Raw genomic sequence first — 17,812 nt, forward strand, 5'->3', positions numbered from 1 at the left:
CGCGCCGGTCATATTACGGTCATTATTACAGGAATTATGACTCCCGCTGCAAACTATCAAAACATAATTTCCCTATAAAATAAAGGGAGGAATTTGCCTAATTTATGCGCTTTACATAAGCTTTAGATGCATAGAAAGACTTTGGAATTAAGAATTCAGTGCCTCTAAAGAAAAAATCCGGTTAAATTGCTCAACAAAAAATGCAACCATAACCTCACAAATGTCAGTAGAAAAACAATAAGGATAAGCCTGCTACACCTTCTATGATTCTTTTGTTGACCATTAAAATTTTATTTTTCCTATATTTTTGGAAATTTCCAAAAATTAAAAAAAATAAAAAGAATTTATATCTTTGAAAAATATCATTCATAAATAATTATTACTTTTTATATCTATAATTTTTGTATAATAAAAAAGTCTGTTGGTAATCGTCCTTATTGTACGACTATACAAATCTACGTTTGATCGATCATGATGAAAATTTCGGTTTCAGATGGACGTATTTAATTTTTCCCCCAAGTCCCCCTTCAGGTAGCTATCCCCCATATGCATTTTTTTCATGCATTTTTTGCGAATTTTTTTATTTTCCGCCGGAAATATTGTATGACAATGGTTTCTTCTTTTTGCAAAATTTGTTTTGGAATAGATGAAATCTTTCCATGTACCTGTAAATCTCTGCTCAGAACCTCCAAAAAAAGGAATAATTGTTTTTGTCGGTAGTTTTGGCAAAACAGTCAGTTTCTTGATAAAAGTTTCGGTAATATTGGACAAAAAATCAGTAATTTTGGTAAAAGTGTAGGTAATATTGGGCAAAATAATTGTAATAAAGAAAAAAGTGACAGTAAGTTTGATCAAATTAAAATTAATTAGGGTTAATTTAAGTCATTCATTCTAATTTTAACCTTTTTTTTAATAGGTAGGGGAGGACGGGGTAATTTGGCCACTTTTGTACATTATGGAATCTATTACACACATACGGCGTTACAAGAAAAATTCTTTAACACTATTTTGTAGGAAATTTACTGGCCTACAATTTCCCCATATAACACTTTTCTCTATCTCGAAGAGAAATGATTGAATTTTCCATTTCCCTAAACCTTTGCAAGAGTGGCCAAATAAACCTATGTACGGGTAATTTGGTCACTTTGGAAGGGCAATTTGGCCACTTGATTTTCTGGGCAAAACAAAAGTCTTCATTTCTTAATCATTATTTTGGATAATGTGTAATTGGTTTCTGATTGGTTTCCACTTAATTAGTCATAATAAATATTTGAGATTATTAAAAAAAAGATATTTTTGAAATTAAAAAATGAAGAATTTTTCAATTGAATTAAAACTGATATTCGCGGTTCATCATCTTAATGTTTTTGACTTACGTTACTTAGAATTTTACGAAAATAATCCTTAATACATTATTTTTTCAAAACGACACTAAATTCCTTTTAAAAATCATATTTTCTTATAAAGTGCACTATTATTTTTATTCGTTGAATATGTTGATGAAGTAGGCGGAAGTAACTAAAACGAAGTTTCACTCGTTATTATTCGTTTATAATCGGCTTTCTGCCCTTAACCTAACTTATTTTTAACCCTAAATTTTCATATAAATCTGACAGAGTGACGTTGTGTTGAATTCCTTCAAATGGCCCGACACTATCAGCGAAAACTACAAAAACTCGACCATGAGAAGCTCAAGGGGGCTATCCAGGCTGTGAGGAGTGGTTGGAAAATCCAAACTGCGGCAAAACACTTCGGCGTTCCTCGAACATCTCTCCGGCGTTATTTCCGACAGGTTCAAGAAGCTCCAAACGCTTCCCTGATTATTAAAAAGCTGGAAGAAAAATCGTGTTTACCAAACCCCAAGAAGAGGCTCTAGAAGATTATATGAAAAAGTGCTCTCGCTACTACTATGGGCTTCATCCAAGAGACGTCCGGATTCTCGCGTATCACTGGGCAAAAAAATTGAATATTCCAGTGGAGAATATATATAGTTTATATGGCGGCTACCTGCTACCCTTGCTTTGGGGAGAAAATGAATACGGCCATCTGAAACCGCCTGTTATTAGGAGCCTCTGTACCAAATTTCATCACCAACAAACAGACCTTTCTTTATTATATAGAAGATAAAAGATAGATAGATCAGCATGATATTATTCTTTTCCCATAAAAAGCGAGAGCGAAACAACATTTGATTTTGTCTCGATCGCGGTGTTATTTCGACTGACAACATATAAGATATAAGAATTATGAATCACTGCGAATAGAAATTAGTTTTCGTGCTTTTTTCGATGAAAATAAATTATTTTCCTCAATTTACAGGAAATTTGTCTTCAAAAAGACTAAAATTTTGTTAATTTTTTCTAAAAGGGTTCCGTTGAAGTGTAGGACAAAACTAAACTCTGAATTAAAAATTTAGTAAAAATATTTAAGTAAAGTAGTAGTTTATTTTAACAAAACTCTTAAGAAATACCGCAGGTTTCACGTTTAAATACGACAAACTTTACCGTAATTACGAGCAAATTTTCTAAAATTATTTTTAATGTGCAAAAAATGAATCGGCTTTTCAGAAATTTTTGACTATAAAATCATACATTTTGCCAAAAAAAAAAACGCAATATGAAATTAAAGCGAAGTGAATCTACTTCATTTTGAGTTATTTTTAAGTTAGCAGCATTGGCTATATGGATCCGGAAGGAATCCAACAGCCGTAAAAATTTAAAATAAAAAAAAAGAAGAGAAAGTTAATAGCAAGAATCTCAATAAGCCTAACTCTGCTGACTAAAACCCGCCGTTTTTCAAAAAAAAAAATCCAAAGTCGAGGAAAAGTTCGAAAACTTATAGGGGGACCAGGGCAAAATGTTAGAAAGTTAAGACAACACATCTCCAATATCTCAGTAAATACTATTTCGTAATTGTTCTAATTTAGTCAAAAGGTACCTTTTATAACTCTAACTAATCCTATAAATTTTTATAATAATTGATCCAATATTTTGGGATTTATTTAAAAACAAATTTTTCTAATTTCAAAGTTACTTTGACCTTTCATTTCAATATCGTGTTTTGGCGTATTTCTTTGTAATTTTTTTGGTCCAAATGCATTTTTAGATAGAGTAACTATTGCTTAACAAGAACTTAGTCTAAATTTTCCGAAAAAATTTTCCGACTTTTCCCGTAGAACACTGACACTAAAAAGTACCACTTGGGGTAAATGTAAGAAACCGTTCTTAAGGCTGTTACTTTTTTTTTGTTTAATTATTTTATTTTTTTCCAGTCAGCACACTTATTACTTATAATTTAGCATGTTATATTACTCGCTATTACTAATATTTAATCTCTTAAAAAATAAAAAGTGCAATTTCGTAAATTTTTCATTTTTTTATTTTCTGTGTTTTTTTTATTTAAAAAATTTTCTAATTGTTACACAAATATCTTATTATCAATTGCTTTTATAGTGTCTAGATGAAATAAATTCATAAAATTGAAATTCAAGGACAAAAAAGGCAAACTAACATTTTGCCCCATGATTTTTGGAACAGGCAAATATGCAAGGGTTTGGAAAATGAACTAGTTAGAAAATAATCGTCTGAGACAAAAAAAAAATTTTCCTAAAAAAAAATTTCCTATACGATAGTCGTCATGCGAAAACTCAAATATTTTCAGAAAAATCAGGAAAATGTTTCTCCCAAAAAAACTAACATTTTGCCCCATGTTCCCCTATTTTCCATCGAGATAGGGTAAAATGGCCTGAGACAAAGTTGTAGGCGAGGAAATTTCCTATAATAAGATGACTTATCGAGGAAGAGTTCTTTCTTTTTGGGAGTTCTTCAAATAAGAATTTATGCAAATAGACTTAATTACCCCGTTCTCCCCTATTATAAAATTATCTTGGCCATTTAATATGGAGTAATATTAATTAAATAATTTTTAAACATGTTTTTTCCAGTAATTTATTATTTTAAAAAATCGATTAATTACAATATCTGTTATTTTAGGAAAACATCGTGCAAAAATGTCGGCGATTTCATTGAAACAAAAATCAATCATTTTTTGTTTTATAATTATGCCTTATTAAGAGTTCTAGGCTTCATAAAAAACAAATGTATGGAATATTTTGGCATGCATGATGAGTTTAAAATATTATTTACAAAATTTAATTTTTCAACTTCAGTAAAATTTTAATAAAAATATAAAAAAATTATATTTATTAATTTGGAGTTGTAATTTTAATATATTCTGGAAAATTTCCTATCGTAAAGTGTCGTTTGCACTAAAAAAGTACGATAGGAAATGCAAGAAAAAAATTATTAAGGAATTCCATTATATTAATTATTGATATACCAAATCATTGTATGAGTTGGTAAGCGCTCGCCATTATAAGTAGCGTTGTAGCGTGTACCATATTCCTATACATTTTGCATTGAACGTATGTCCCTTTGTATATTAGCGCAGTCATCCGAGCCGGTCATTATGACCACAAAATGACGTAATTCTGACCGTTAAATTACCGTAATATTATTACCCATTACTGTCATATGACTGAGAAATGACTAAATGACGACAGTAAAATGACTCCAGCTCAGAGTAATATTACCGTCATACTACCAAATTTCGCGGATTGGGATGCGATCCATAATATTATGCGGCAGACCTATGCCAATCTGTCATTGCGTACATGTTTTTAATTTTAGACCTTTAAAAAAAAAGAAATAAAGTTGGTACCAGAGTTTTAACTCGGTTAAGCAAGTCAAAATTGTCTAAATCGTCTAAATCAGAGAAAATCTCAATCAAAACAATCTTCGATACATTTTATCACTTTGACTTTCAGTTTAGTCCATAAGAGGGTGTGAATATAACAACCTACTAGGGGAAAATTTATATATAAAGAGCAATTGTGAGTGAATTAAGGAACATATTGTCCCTGTTTGGTTTGTTACCACACCCGCAGAATATTCGTGAGAAATATTTTGTAATCTATATTAATGTACATATATATACAGTACTGCTTCGTAGTACAGCATCAATCTGGGTGGCCAGGAAACCCCATGTTGTCTGAGAATTTATTTATTAGTAAAGTTTTATTATATATATAGGGCACCATGACGCTTCTTTTTAACATAAAACAGCATGATAGAAGATTTCGCGATTGATTTTTAATGCATGTGTTCCAAGATAAGACATCTATCTGGTTATAGATATTGTCAGTCTGTGTTTCAAGACCTCACTGTAGCAAATAAGGAAAAACTTTAAAAAATCCAAAGATCGAAAATATGCCGAGATCGTCATAAAATCTTAAATAAATTTTGTAAAAATGGGCCTAATTCAGCGACCAAGAAACCCTTGAAATTCGCTTGAAATCTTGAAATTTCAGTACAAAATTTAAAGATTTCAAGGGTTTCTTGGTCCCTGAATTAGGCCCAATATTTCCTAAAAATAAAGAAAAATACAAAGCAAAATTAAAAATCAAATATTTAACATACCTAATAATTCTCTTTACTCCTGCCTACCCATTCATTTTTTCACAAGAATTTTCTTCTGATTTCTGATTGTTTCTTTTTTTTCATTCTTCTTAAAAAGTTAGATCTCACACAAAACCATCGAGATTTTAGTCCCTAATGCAACAGCATTTTAATATCTTCAATTCAATCTACGTTTTTTACGTCCTCCTGGGGAGATCGAAAGTGTTAACTTTGGGTTTTACCCTTAAAGAACATATTATTATTATACTCATAATCATACTCTTTCTTCATGAATAACACCCTTTTATAACGCGAAAAGGTTCGTTCAAATGTACCATAAAAATGCCAGACAGTTAGTTGTTTAACACACAAACAGAGTCATGATAGTAATCTTTGCAATATAATTTGTGTTCAGCTCTCATACGTTTCTGCAGTTCAATCAAAGACGAATTGTGAAGAAAAAATGACAAAAAAGTGTGATTCTCTTTAATCAAGGGTTCACAGTGAAGGTCTTGGGAGTCACTGATTGCTACACATGATAAATAAATGTGTCAGGTATTATTCTTCCCATCACCTTTTTATCCCTTAAGCGAAGAAAGAGATTTTAGATAAATAAATTCAACGGGAAAAACTGCTAAACTTATGCCTTTCTGTGGACAATACGCAATTTTATTTATTCAATGAATTAAAAAAAAATTAAATTTTAAACTGTTAAAAACTTTGTAAAAATGCTAAAACAATTTTTGCTAAAGATTCTTAAGCCCCTGATGAAGGCAAAATTTGAACCGGAAGTTTGTAAATGAAAGTCCCCTTTAACTTAGGCTAAAACCGGAACTCATTAATTTACCTAAAAAGGAATCAAACATCAGCAATTGAGGAGTTAAGGCGGAATAATATGGGGGTGAGTCACGTGGATGCTGAACGTTACATCCGGTACTTATTTAATACACATTTCCACGAGGAAATAGAAAAGTTTCATACATACATACATAACATAGGTATTAGATGACACCAACTTACATGGTATACTCCTTGCATGCTGACACACTGTTTGTTGTCTTTTAGAGGAGAGATGATGAGAAGAGCTTTTGATGTCGCATGAATTGTAATTTAATTCTCATCAGCTTTGTATTCCTTGTGCTCGCTTTGTGCATGCTATATATGTTTATATGTATGTACATAATATAGATATATGTATGTCAGTGGAAATTTACGCTTTGCTATATGTTTTTGAGTCAGTTTTTGTATCTCTGGAAATTTACATATCCTCACCAGCAATACATTCACCATATAAAATCTCCTAATTAGAGATTTTATCACTCTGAGCGGTTCATTCTGTGTTCCAGAATTTGTTGTATTGTGTGAATTTGTGTGTATGGCCGTATGTGTCAGTGAAAAAGGATTTTCCCTCTATATGACACTGCCAAAATTTGTTGGTCATATTACACAAGGTTCCCGAGATAAGAGTTTAGAGTGGAAAGGTTTGTGTTTGCTTTTGCGATTAATGAATGGCGTTTATAGAGAGCACCCAGTAATAGAATAAATACGCAGATTAGGGTATGGCATCACTGTATTTTGCAAAATGTATGAAATTGACATTTGCAATTAAATTCAAAATTCAAAATTCTTATCGTGCAATAAATGATCATAATGTGGGGATAAACAGAGCGGAAAACAATACACAAATATTCAATTTTGCACAACAATTGAGCATAAGGGGACCCTCTTTTGGCATGCAGCATCATCAATGCGTGCACAATTTGTTGTTAGTTGATTGTGTAAACTTTATATGTGGTTTTCACAAGTGAGAACAAGAAATTGAAATTCGATATTTCCCTTATTGTCTACTTTTGTGAAAGATAAAAAGGGAGAAGACAGCCTCGTGAAAGGATCTAACAATGGATATTACATGCGAGCGAGGTACGTGTGTGGCGTGTGCAAATTTATCTCTTTTCAGTTTTTAAAACATCCACAATGAGAATATGAGATTGTTAGACAGTCTTTTTTTTACTACTGTTAAATTAATACCTATCGCATACATAACACACGCTATGTAAACCTAAAGATCAAATTTTTATAATTTTTGCACCCCTAACGATTTATGCTACCGGGATAAACTCATGCTAAAATTGGAACCAAGCTACATTCTAATCAAACTTTGAATAAAGAATTTTTAATAGATAGTTACAGACTCATAAATAAATTAGCAACGAATTAACTTTTCAATTTTGCACGTTAATAAAATACGGCATCATAAAGGAAAATACATAATACATTTGCATCAATAACAGTGAAAGCACATTAAAGTTTATGGTTATGGAATTTCAAATAAAATTTAAATACCCAATTGTCATTATACGATCACTCTTGGGCACTCACCACAAAATATAAAATGCGAGAGAACTGTATGCGGATGTCGTGAGAATATTTTTCATTTTGAAACATTTTTACAATTAGAAATGAATATATACATATATCTTGAAGAGCATCACCAGGAAGTGTGTTTAGGAGAGTACTACTCGTACTGTTTCAATGCTATGCCATACAATTTGCTTCCTTATTTCTTTGAATTGCGGCGAGACCTACTCCTGTGCCAATTGTCGCAGCTATAACAATGAAATAATGCACGGAGGAACAATATCATTGAACATACTTCAAATTTAGTTACAAAAAAGGACTGGAAAAGGGGTCTCTAAAATGTCACTATTCCATTCCCCTTTGTATAGAAATGCCAAAGTATGAATCAATAAACTCAATAATTGATTATTTTTTTTAAATAAATTATTATTATTTTATTACAAGAACGATTTTTTGGAGAAAATATAGGGAAAATGCAAGGAAAAGCGCGGAAAATCACTTTACTGAAATTATTTAAATTCTTAATCAACCGCTTCAACTAGAATGTTTTAATTCTTTTTAAATTTTTTTTTGGAAAATATCTTTAAGGATATGAAATTATGGGATGTTCAAACAATTTTGTTAATAGAATCATTTTGGCCTGAATATAAAGAATTTAAATTTTTTTTTGTGGAGATAAATTTACGGTCAAATTTGGATATTTATTTAACGGAATTGCATGAAAATTTTTAATTTTTGTATTAAAATTAGTTCGACAATCGTAAAGTCTATATAAATAATATGTGTAGTGTTATAAACCCTTCTCTAGCCATAGAAGAAACACAATAAAATTTGGTAGAGATTGAAAACGTAGAAAACGTAAGTTCTTTTCAAAATGTTGCTCATTTATGAGCATGGCACTACATTATTATTTGAATGGAACTGAATTAACACATTTATGTACCAAAAATATGATTTGCAAATCAAATGTACATAATACCAAAATAATTTTTCTGGTATGACGATAAAATCTAAAGCAAGGAATCAAATAGGGTTAACTTGATCCTTTTAGTTCACACTGAATAAAAAAAATGCTGCATACTATACTTTCCACCCCATCATCCATATTCCACCCCTTCAATTTATAGAGTCAACCTCATTTTCACAATGTCGAGAGGCTTTTCGGAGTCCTGTTTATAACCTATTGTCGAAGGGGATTTCTTTTATTTTCACATTTCAGATCCTCCAAAATATTGTCACAGTGTCTGTCAATAAATCATTTTTGGTCACATTCATAGGGATCACGCCGTTCGGTCCCTTCGTTTGGGATAAATTGAAATCAATGATGTTTTTTTTTCTTCGGATGACATTGGAAATTTGAGAAGAATTTGTAGATGTGAATTAATGTATAAAATGTAGTACAATGTTTAAGGCATATGATCAATATTTGTATAAAAATAAAAGTATTAATAAACATATGTGGTTTATTTTTCTCTCTGTTTGAGTGGAAATAAATACTTTTTAGTGTATTTTGTATTTTTTTAGAGCCCTCTATGTACGTTAGAATAGATGATTTTTAGATCGTTTTTTTTGTCTAAAGATCAAACAATAAAAAATACCCTTAGAACTGAATTTCTTAAAGAAACAATTGGTACAAAAATTATTCAAATCTTTTTCTATACAAAAACAGAAAACATAAAAATGAGCAACAATGTTATCCTTTCACACGCAGTACAAGTCAGCGTTCGTTGGGTAGGTGGTTCAGTGTAATACAAACATACTTATGCGAGAGCTTAGGATATAGACTTCGTGACATCTCGACTATACCACTCAATGACTCAATAAAATTCGATTACATGCAGAAATTTCTCACAATTGACCGCGTGTCGTTCACTCGCCCTTTTATTGCAACCACCAGATGTTTTTTTCCTGCAACTATAGTTTACACATTTAATGGAAGACAGTTTCCAAAAAAAAATACAACTCTTTGCTTATTTATTTTTTTCCCAATGCAATTTAGGGGGAGATAGAAATTGAACATCTTCCATAATATATGATGTTAGATGTTTTTTTAAAAAGTTTTCTTTTTATTTATTTTTGTTAAAATACTATGTTTAAAAACAGATATCAATTTAACAATTAATTTTGGCACAATACTTATCAGCTTATGAGCAAAATATCAGCAAAATTAAAACATTTTAAAAGTTGTGTAAGTACTTTCTTTTAATGATCATCCAAAAACATTAAAAAATCTCTTTACAAATGTTGTGATTTATTTGTAACCGGAAGTGGAAATAATTCATCCCAAATGCTATACCGGTCAGCATACAATCCTTGTTTCATTGCAAAATTTTCTTCATTCCCAATTTCGAGATAATTATCCAAAAGTGGTGAATAAGGTGTCCACTTTAGTACCTTCAAGTACTCATCGGTGGGATCATTTGGATTCCTGAATGTTAAAAAAAAATAACAATTATTACTTCCAAAAAAAAAATCCAACATGTATTTTAGTGGTTGGTTGTAAATAAATTACCCTTTTTCCGCAAAAGTTGTCCACATTCTCGTCATACGCTCCACATTAAGATTTTCAGGGTCGTTCTGACCAAATGTCGGTGCTAATAAAGGAACCCCAAACAAGTATAACAAGTCATCGTGGTGTACCACACCTAAAGATTTATGCAAATTTTCCCCATTACTTTGACGCTTATGTGAGAAGAAATTAATATATAGGTATACATTATATACATACATATTAAACTGTTAGTATTATGGGTTGTACAACTCAAAGAGAATTTCAGCTCTTCATTGTGGTTTTCCACAACTTACCATAGGGTTTACTTTCGGGATAATAGAAGAAGCTGTAACGACCACGGAAGGTATGTTTATAGTAGAAAACCTTGGAGTGTCGTGAGGCTAATTCTGCAAATCTATGGACACTGAACCCGATTGTACTGTCGGAAAAAAGCTAAAAATAAAAGAATTTCATTTTATGAATTGCAAAAAAAAAGTTTTATGAAATAGTAGTTCTCTATTGCTAGTTCTTACCTCTCCTAGCTGTGGTAATCTTGTTTCGCTAATTAGAGGAAAATTTACATATTTTTTCCGCAAAGTCTGACTTATTCTTTTGGACTTTTCTGTATTTCTTTCATATAGAAAACATATCGGTGCAAGTTCATTGAATTTTGCATCAAATTCGTATTTAAGTGTATCATTGCTTAAGACACCTAATAATAAAAAAAAAATTCTAATATATTTAAATGTGAATGAGGATTTTCAAAAAAAAAAACAAAGAAATCCCTAAAATGTCCTACCAATAAAACCAACCAAAAATTGTAGTTCTTGTTCTTACCATGAGCAAGAGTTACAAATTCATCCTTTGTTATTCCCGTAATAACAGGAACTTTCATATATCGTCCTTCTAAATAGGAAATAGTTGGATCCTCCGTAAGGAAGCGTTCCTGTCCGAAATCTGGTTCAATTACTGGTTTCCATAGTAAGACGGGATTCCCTTTGCCCCATTCAAACATTTCCGGTAGTCTTCTGCCCATTTCCAAGGCATCAACATTCTGAAGACACATCACCATTTCATGTGGTGTAGCTGTTGTGCAGTTGAAGAGACGCGCCTGTTTTTCTGCAAGCTCTAGCTGGTGTTGCGGTGGAGACCACTGACCCGTAGCTGAAGCACTCATTACTATTGCCCGGTGAAATAATCCTTGAGACATTGGTGATACCATGTGAAGGGTGATGCTGAGAGCACCAGCACTATACCCCAAAGCGGTTACGGAATTCGGATTCCCGCCAAAGGCGGAAATGTGATCTCGGACAAATTTTAATGCTTCCACTTGATCCTTAAATCCTGCATTTCCTGGGCTGTCTTTAGTACCAGTGCTCATGTATCCCAATGAACCGAGTCTATAATTGATCGTTACCAACACAACATCATGATCCATTAAATAATCAGCATTGAACAATGCACTTAACCCTGAAGAAGCATAAAATCCTCCAGGGTGTATGTAGAAAAGAACTGGCTTCAGATCGGTTGGAACTGTGCCATTCTTCGATAATTCCTTCGTGTAGATGTTCAACATTAGGCAATCTTCAGATTCACGAACGGTATCCGTAATTTTCGGTTGAGGACACTGTGGCCCATCTTGCGTAGCATCGTAGATCTCCGTCCATGGATCAATAGTTTCTGGTGCCTGAAATCGTAGCTTTCCAATTGGTGGCTTTGCATAGCGTATCCCACGGAATGCGTAGTAATTACTACCGGAACGACTCTTCAACGTAACACCCGCGATTTCACCTAGAGCAGTTTTCGTGATTATTCGCTCATTTTCACTATCGCCAATAGCGCCTATTTCACGTGATTGCAAAACAAACACCAGAATCGCAATAGTGAGTGCTTCTCCCACGAATGATCGCATTGTACTAAATACCACATCGAACAACAAAGTGTGGTTTTTATAGTCACAGTCTCACACCTCCATCTCACAGCCCATATGTGTCTGCTAAATATTCTAGTCTTTACACCTATAAAATAATAAATTACTCCATTGGCATGTTGTCACAACTATAAGATTTCTAAGAAGTTAAACAATCGGAAAAAACCCCATTAGCTTTTTTAATGATATTCTGACCAACACTAGTTTAATCATATTATCTTGTTGACCTTCTCTTTTTTTTCTCTTTTCTCAAATGAGATGAAATTCACGATAAGCTTGCTGGCTGGAAAATCTCATGTGAAAATTTGTGTTTTGTTTTAATTTTTTTTTAATAAATCTGGATTTTCCTTTTTTTCTTAAACTTAAAAAAAACATTCTTTAAACCAATAAATTATTAGAAATTTGCTATATACATGGACCTAACCGAGGTTCTAACGAAGAAAAAATTACTTTTGTGAAATGATGGGGAATAAAAGAAATAAATTATCTTAGCCGATCCTCACTAAAATAAATCTATTATAGTAATTTCGAGAACATTTTAAAATCAGTTAATGAATAAAGGTTTACAAGTCTTGAGTCCAAGTTTTTTATGACGCTTTTTCTGCTTTATTATTTGATATTTGCGAATTGCTGATCATCAAGAGTAAATTATGAATGACATAATGTTTAGCACATAAAGTTGACTTCTCTGGTCTATGTTTTTAGCACATATTGATCGCTAAAAGGTGAGAAATATCGATGGATTGAACGAAAAACTGACCTACCGCTTAAAAATATTTTGGTAAAGAAGAAGACATGAGAACAAGTAATACCTCAATAGGAGGTAAAATCTCAATCTTTTTTTTGCTAATTTTAGAATCTTTATTAGCATAATAAAATGATATAAGAATCTTCTTAAGAAATAGTCATTTCTATCCGAATATTTCTTAAACATACAAGAACTATCAGATTAAAAAAAAACTGATAAAAGTCACACCTTATTTTTTTCAAACGCAAATTGTATAAATATTTCACACTCAATTATCCACTTTCTGACAATAAAAAAAATTATTATGGTTAAAATCGTAAAACAGCAGTTCGATAAAGTTAAAATAAATTGGTTAAATCATCCTTCATTTTATTTGGTCAGCTTCTGTATCTCTCTTTTTTATTGTAAATTCCAGTGTCACAGTGATGATTTTAATTTAATCACCATTTTATGCAAATTTAAACTGCCCCGGTGTTTACCCAAGAGGCTTTACAAATGCGATAAAAGTTCCTTGGGGCGACGTATGGTGTGAAGAAGGTGAAAAATTTTATACTCAATTATATTTTTACAAGTCTCTTGGAGACCCGAAAAGGAATGAAGAAAGAGAACAAGGGAAGTTATAAATGCGAAGAAAACTGGGAACATTCACACCAATCTCCGCGAGAGGATGGTAATATTAAGACGAAAAAACAAACTTGATTTTTTTCCATGGCTTTTTGCCTCTGGGATATTTGTTCTTGAATCTCCTTCATACCCTCTGATTTGACTTACACTTCTCACAAATTAGCTCAATTATAAAAAAGTACCAATTTTCCTCATTGCGAGGAATGTAAAATATTTGAAATTATAGTAGAGCTGCGTTGCAAGTTTGCAAATTGATAAGAATCATGCATAAAAATTGTTTAACAGGAGCGAAAACGTCAATTTGTACAAAACGTCTCATGCTATCGCTGTTGAAAATCACATAGTGTTAAACATAATTATTAACCACGGAGCGCCACTTTATCGCGCTCTCTTATATTCGGTGTTCTTTCATGCATTCGAATCCAAGCTCTTTCGATTGCTCGCCAGGGGGAAGGAATATTGTAATTTATCGTGAGAATATTAATCACTGAAATTTTTTTTCATACTCCTAATTTTAGCTTTTGGGATATTTTTTGCAAATTAATTATTTGTTCGAATTGGTGAATTACTAATTTGCTGTATAATTTATTTATTTTTTAGTATTTAAACGAAAGAAAACGATTTGTGCATTTTATATTTTAATACGGTTCGATATATCTGATCAAATTGAAGAAGATGATTTGAAATTTTCATTAAATCTAATTCGAAAATTAATTATTTAATTGCTCTTAAAAATTTCGAGCACATTGCAAAATCATCTGCCGTTGCACCATATTTTTTTCAACATCTCTGCTGTGAAGATACATAATTTAAATTGAACGCCCTTCTGTCGATTGTCCAGAAGTAAGCTGTTTTAATTGCTACACCAGAATCTACTAAACACCCCATTAAATGAGTGTCTGTCAAGGTCCGTAGTATATATAGTTTTAAGGATTGTGGATGAAATTTTAATCACTGAACTAGAACTCCCTCAAATAGCCACGTAAAGTCACCCTTAAGTTGTGAATATCATTTTGGACAATTTGAAGAACAATTTTGGGGTGACAGTAAATTGTTGAGGGCTCTTGATTGCTATGTGTACGTAAATTAGCATTCAGTGAATGCAAATGAGATTTCCCACTTTATACTGTCAATCGCGGGAATTCTCATAAAGCACCCAACTCGTGTAGCAATGGTGATACATTAAAATGGGAAAAGCCCCACAATTGGAAATAATAATCACCTGGCAAATGGTAAACCACGTGCACGGGTATCATCGTCAGTTGGTATGGCTCGTGCTGGTTTTAGGTAGGTACGTACCATCATTGATATGTGCCACTAATGTTGCCACCCAACACCAATATGCCACTGTATGCATTTGCTTATTCTATGAAAAACTCGCCCCGTTTTCGATCCTAGTGGAACGAATTGGAATAGATATAAATTTAATGTTATGTATCGCAATTTTAATTTATATATAAGGGTCCGTAAATATATCTGCGCCTTTTTTTTGAGTAAACCCAAAACATTTTTGCCATTTCTGCAACAATAATTTTCACACTAATACACAACAAGAGGGCCTTAATTAAAAATCAAGCTTAGATGTCCATACAAATAAATATAAATATTTCATGTTTCGTGCAAATTAATTTATTACGCTACACGAATGAATGAAAATAATGTGAAATAAGGGAGCATTTTGGTAAAAATCCGTGTATTCTGCCTTGATTTTCGTTTATTTGAATATCCTGAATGAGTATTAAAATTAAGTTAACGAATAACTCTTCAATATTTTTCTAAGATTATTGAGCAGATGATATTAAACTTACAAAGAGCAAACTAGCAACAAAAAAGAGTTAATATTTTTTTTTAAATGTATTTCAAAAGTTAATAAATAGAAAAAAATGTTTAAAAAACCTAATAAATTAATTCAGGAGACACTTTAGACAATAACGTTTTGTAAGGGGTGGTGAGGGTTGAAAATTAACTAAATTGGGCGAATTCATGCAACATTAATTATGTCAATTTGCATATAATGTTGGTATGCTTTTGGTTAAAACATTTTTAAAACACCATATTGCATATTTTTGGAAAGGTGATGACTCAGATGCAGCTATTCCCCTAACTTTGCATTAAAATTATATATTTTTAACATTCGTCACTGTGTAATCGATTGGGTACTTTTTCCTAGAGCGCTTATATGTGCAAAATAGAGCATTTTATGAGTAAATATTTATGCAAAAGTAAATTAATTAGAAATTTTATTTCGACGAAAAAAAAATTAAATATTAAGGGACTTTCTTCTCTAAAATATTCCGCTAAAACTATCTTACTTCTTCTCTGTATTGAAATAAGATGTTTCTTGTGTGCAAAACATACGCAATCTCAGAAGAACGTGTGGTGGAAATCAATTAAAGGGTCACGATATAGCGTCTCTAGCATGGTGCTCTCTATAAATCACATTTCCGATTATTGAATTCCACAGAAAGTCGTCCTATGCGCGATCTTCATTTTGTAAGTCATTGGTGTTTGGATTCAATCTTGATATACAAAAAATTATATATTCTTTATACCGCGCATTGGTGAAGAAGGCTCATGGTGCATTATGTCGGTGAATTCATGTCGGCACATCGTAGCGAATGATTGTATTGTTGCAAGCAAAGCTCTTTTGGTGGTGAACGTGCAACATACGCGTGCGCGTACCCAAGGTGTGTAAATTGACTGATGACTATCTGACAGTGAGACTCCTTCTCGTTGCACCTATGCAGCCACATGAGAAGAAGTGTGTTCATGCAAACAGGATAAATTGCAAATAAATTATAAATTGAAGTTCACATTGTGTGCACTCTTCTAGGCAATGGGCATCGAAAAATGTGATATGAGCGTTCCATATGGTGAACTCCAAAGAATGGCACTCAATAAATATGTCATCCGTGCGAGGTTCTTGTATGTTCGCTATGCGACCCCATAAGCCACAGATCTAGATTGTACCACATATTATGGCAATATCACCGTGAACATAGAAATGAAAACGGCGCTTCTTTGCCTTCCTTTTTTCTGCATATGATGATGTCTCTTTTAATATTTGAATTGTATGTTGCCTTCGGCATACAGTGCGCGCATTCTTCTTTATACCTTTACGCGACCCGCAAAGCTATTTTGATAACCTTCACAATACCATAACAACTGTGAAGAATTTCTTTTTTTTTCCTTCTTTTTCTTTCACTCTCTAGAATTCAATTTTATGCGACAAATCCTCAATGATAATTTTCCTGTAGGTTTCTAAGTAATTTGTTCGTTTTCTTCTAAAAATTTACATTTTGCAAAAATTCTTTTAAATATTTTAATTAAATTAAAAACATCCCAAAATTAGGAGAGATTTTTACTAAAAAAAAATATATCTTCTTATTGCTCTTTTTTCACCAAGAAATGTTTGTGTATAGTATGTCAGTACAATCCCACAAACCCCGAATTAGCCCACATAATAGGGGTGAAACATTTTCCCACACTCACGGGGTTATAGCGACTTCATGTAGAAAGTAATACAAACTAATGAACATAAAAAGAATGACTTATGATTGTACCATTTTGGGAGAAAGGAGGGAGAGAAACTCAGCAGAATAACACCTTTGATGGACGTAAATATACCGAGAAATATATACATCAGTGTTTTAGTCGTGTGGCTCTTGATGCCCCTTTGGAAACGCAAAAGTTAATTTTCCTCTTCCATATCCCACTACGCAATCCCAGATTAGATCTTAAAGAGCGATTGCTTCCCATGTGAAAAACCTAAAAATGCTTAAATTTCGTGATCCATCCCCGAGATAGATGGTGCTCAATCACGCAATAAAATGCCAAAAATTTCAAATGTTTATCGGTGAACTAAATAATGTGGGAACGTTGCTCAATAATATTACTCCACACAGAGGGATTGAAATATAAAACTTAATAAGCTAAGATGCTTTGTAAAAATTTGAGGAAATATAATGATTATCTAAATAAATTTAATAAATTATTTTAAGTCCTGTTTGAAGCAACTTATGTAATGTGGTTCGAACATTGATTCTTCTTCTGTACATAAAAAAAAACAAATTCTTCTACACTATAGTTTAGCGGTTGAATACCTACACGAAATTACATTACACCGCCTCTCCTATTTTCTGTGGTTGGATACATGGTGGTCGGATTTTAACAATAAATACTTAGGATGTGTAGAAGACTAATAA

The 17,812-nt window shown here is 32.2% G+C and overlaps 2 protein-coding genes across 2 annotated transcripts in view; both read right to left on the minus strand.

The window, feature by feature from the left end:
* Positions 1 to 17,812, minus strand: part of LOC129790342 (clavesin-2-like) — an 891,203-nt gene that overhangs the window by 439,467 nt on the left and 433,924 nt on the right. The gene's annotated exons all lie outside the window — the stretch shown is intronic.
* LOC129790220 (juvenile hormone esterase) lies at positions 9,999 to 12,250 on the minus strand. The gene is made up of 5 exons (XM_055827613.1): positions 11,143 to 12,250; positions 10,839 to 11,017; positions 10,620 to 10,758; positions 10,327 to 10,459; positions 9,999 to 10,242 (listed from the first exon to the last, which is right to left on the minus strand). The coding sequence occupies exons 1-5, from the start codon at positions 12,215 to 12,217 to the stop codon at positions 10,050 to 10,052; spliced, it is 1,719 nt and encodes a 572-aa protein (XP_055683588.1). The 5' UTR covers positions 12,218 to 12,250; the 3' UTR covers positions 9,999 to 10,049.

The sequence above is a fragment of the Lutzomyia longipalpis genome, chromosome 2 (genome assembly GCF_024334085.1).
Source record: "Lutzomyia longipalpis isolate SR_M1_2022 chromosome 2, ASM2433408v1".
Lineage (NCBI taxonomy): Eukaryota > Metazoa > Arthropoda > Insecta > Diptera > Psychodidae > Lutzomyia > Lutzomyia longipalpis.

Coding starts and splice junctions, on each gene's coding strand:
- LOC129790220 (XM_055827613.1), bottom strand. CDS start 12,217: ATGCGATCATTCGTGGGAGAAGCACTCACTATTGCGATTCTGGTGTTT. Junction 11,018..11,142: donor ATTTGTAACTCTTGCTCATG/GTAAGAACAAGA, acceptor TTTTATTATTAG/GTGTCTTAAGCAATGATACA. Junction 10,460..10,619: donor TCCCGAAAGTAAACCCTATG/GTAAGTTGTGGA, acceptor ATAAATCTTTAG/GTGTGGTACACCACGATGAC.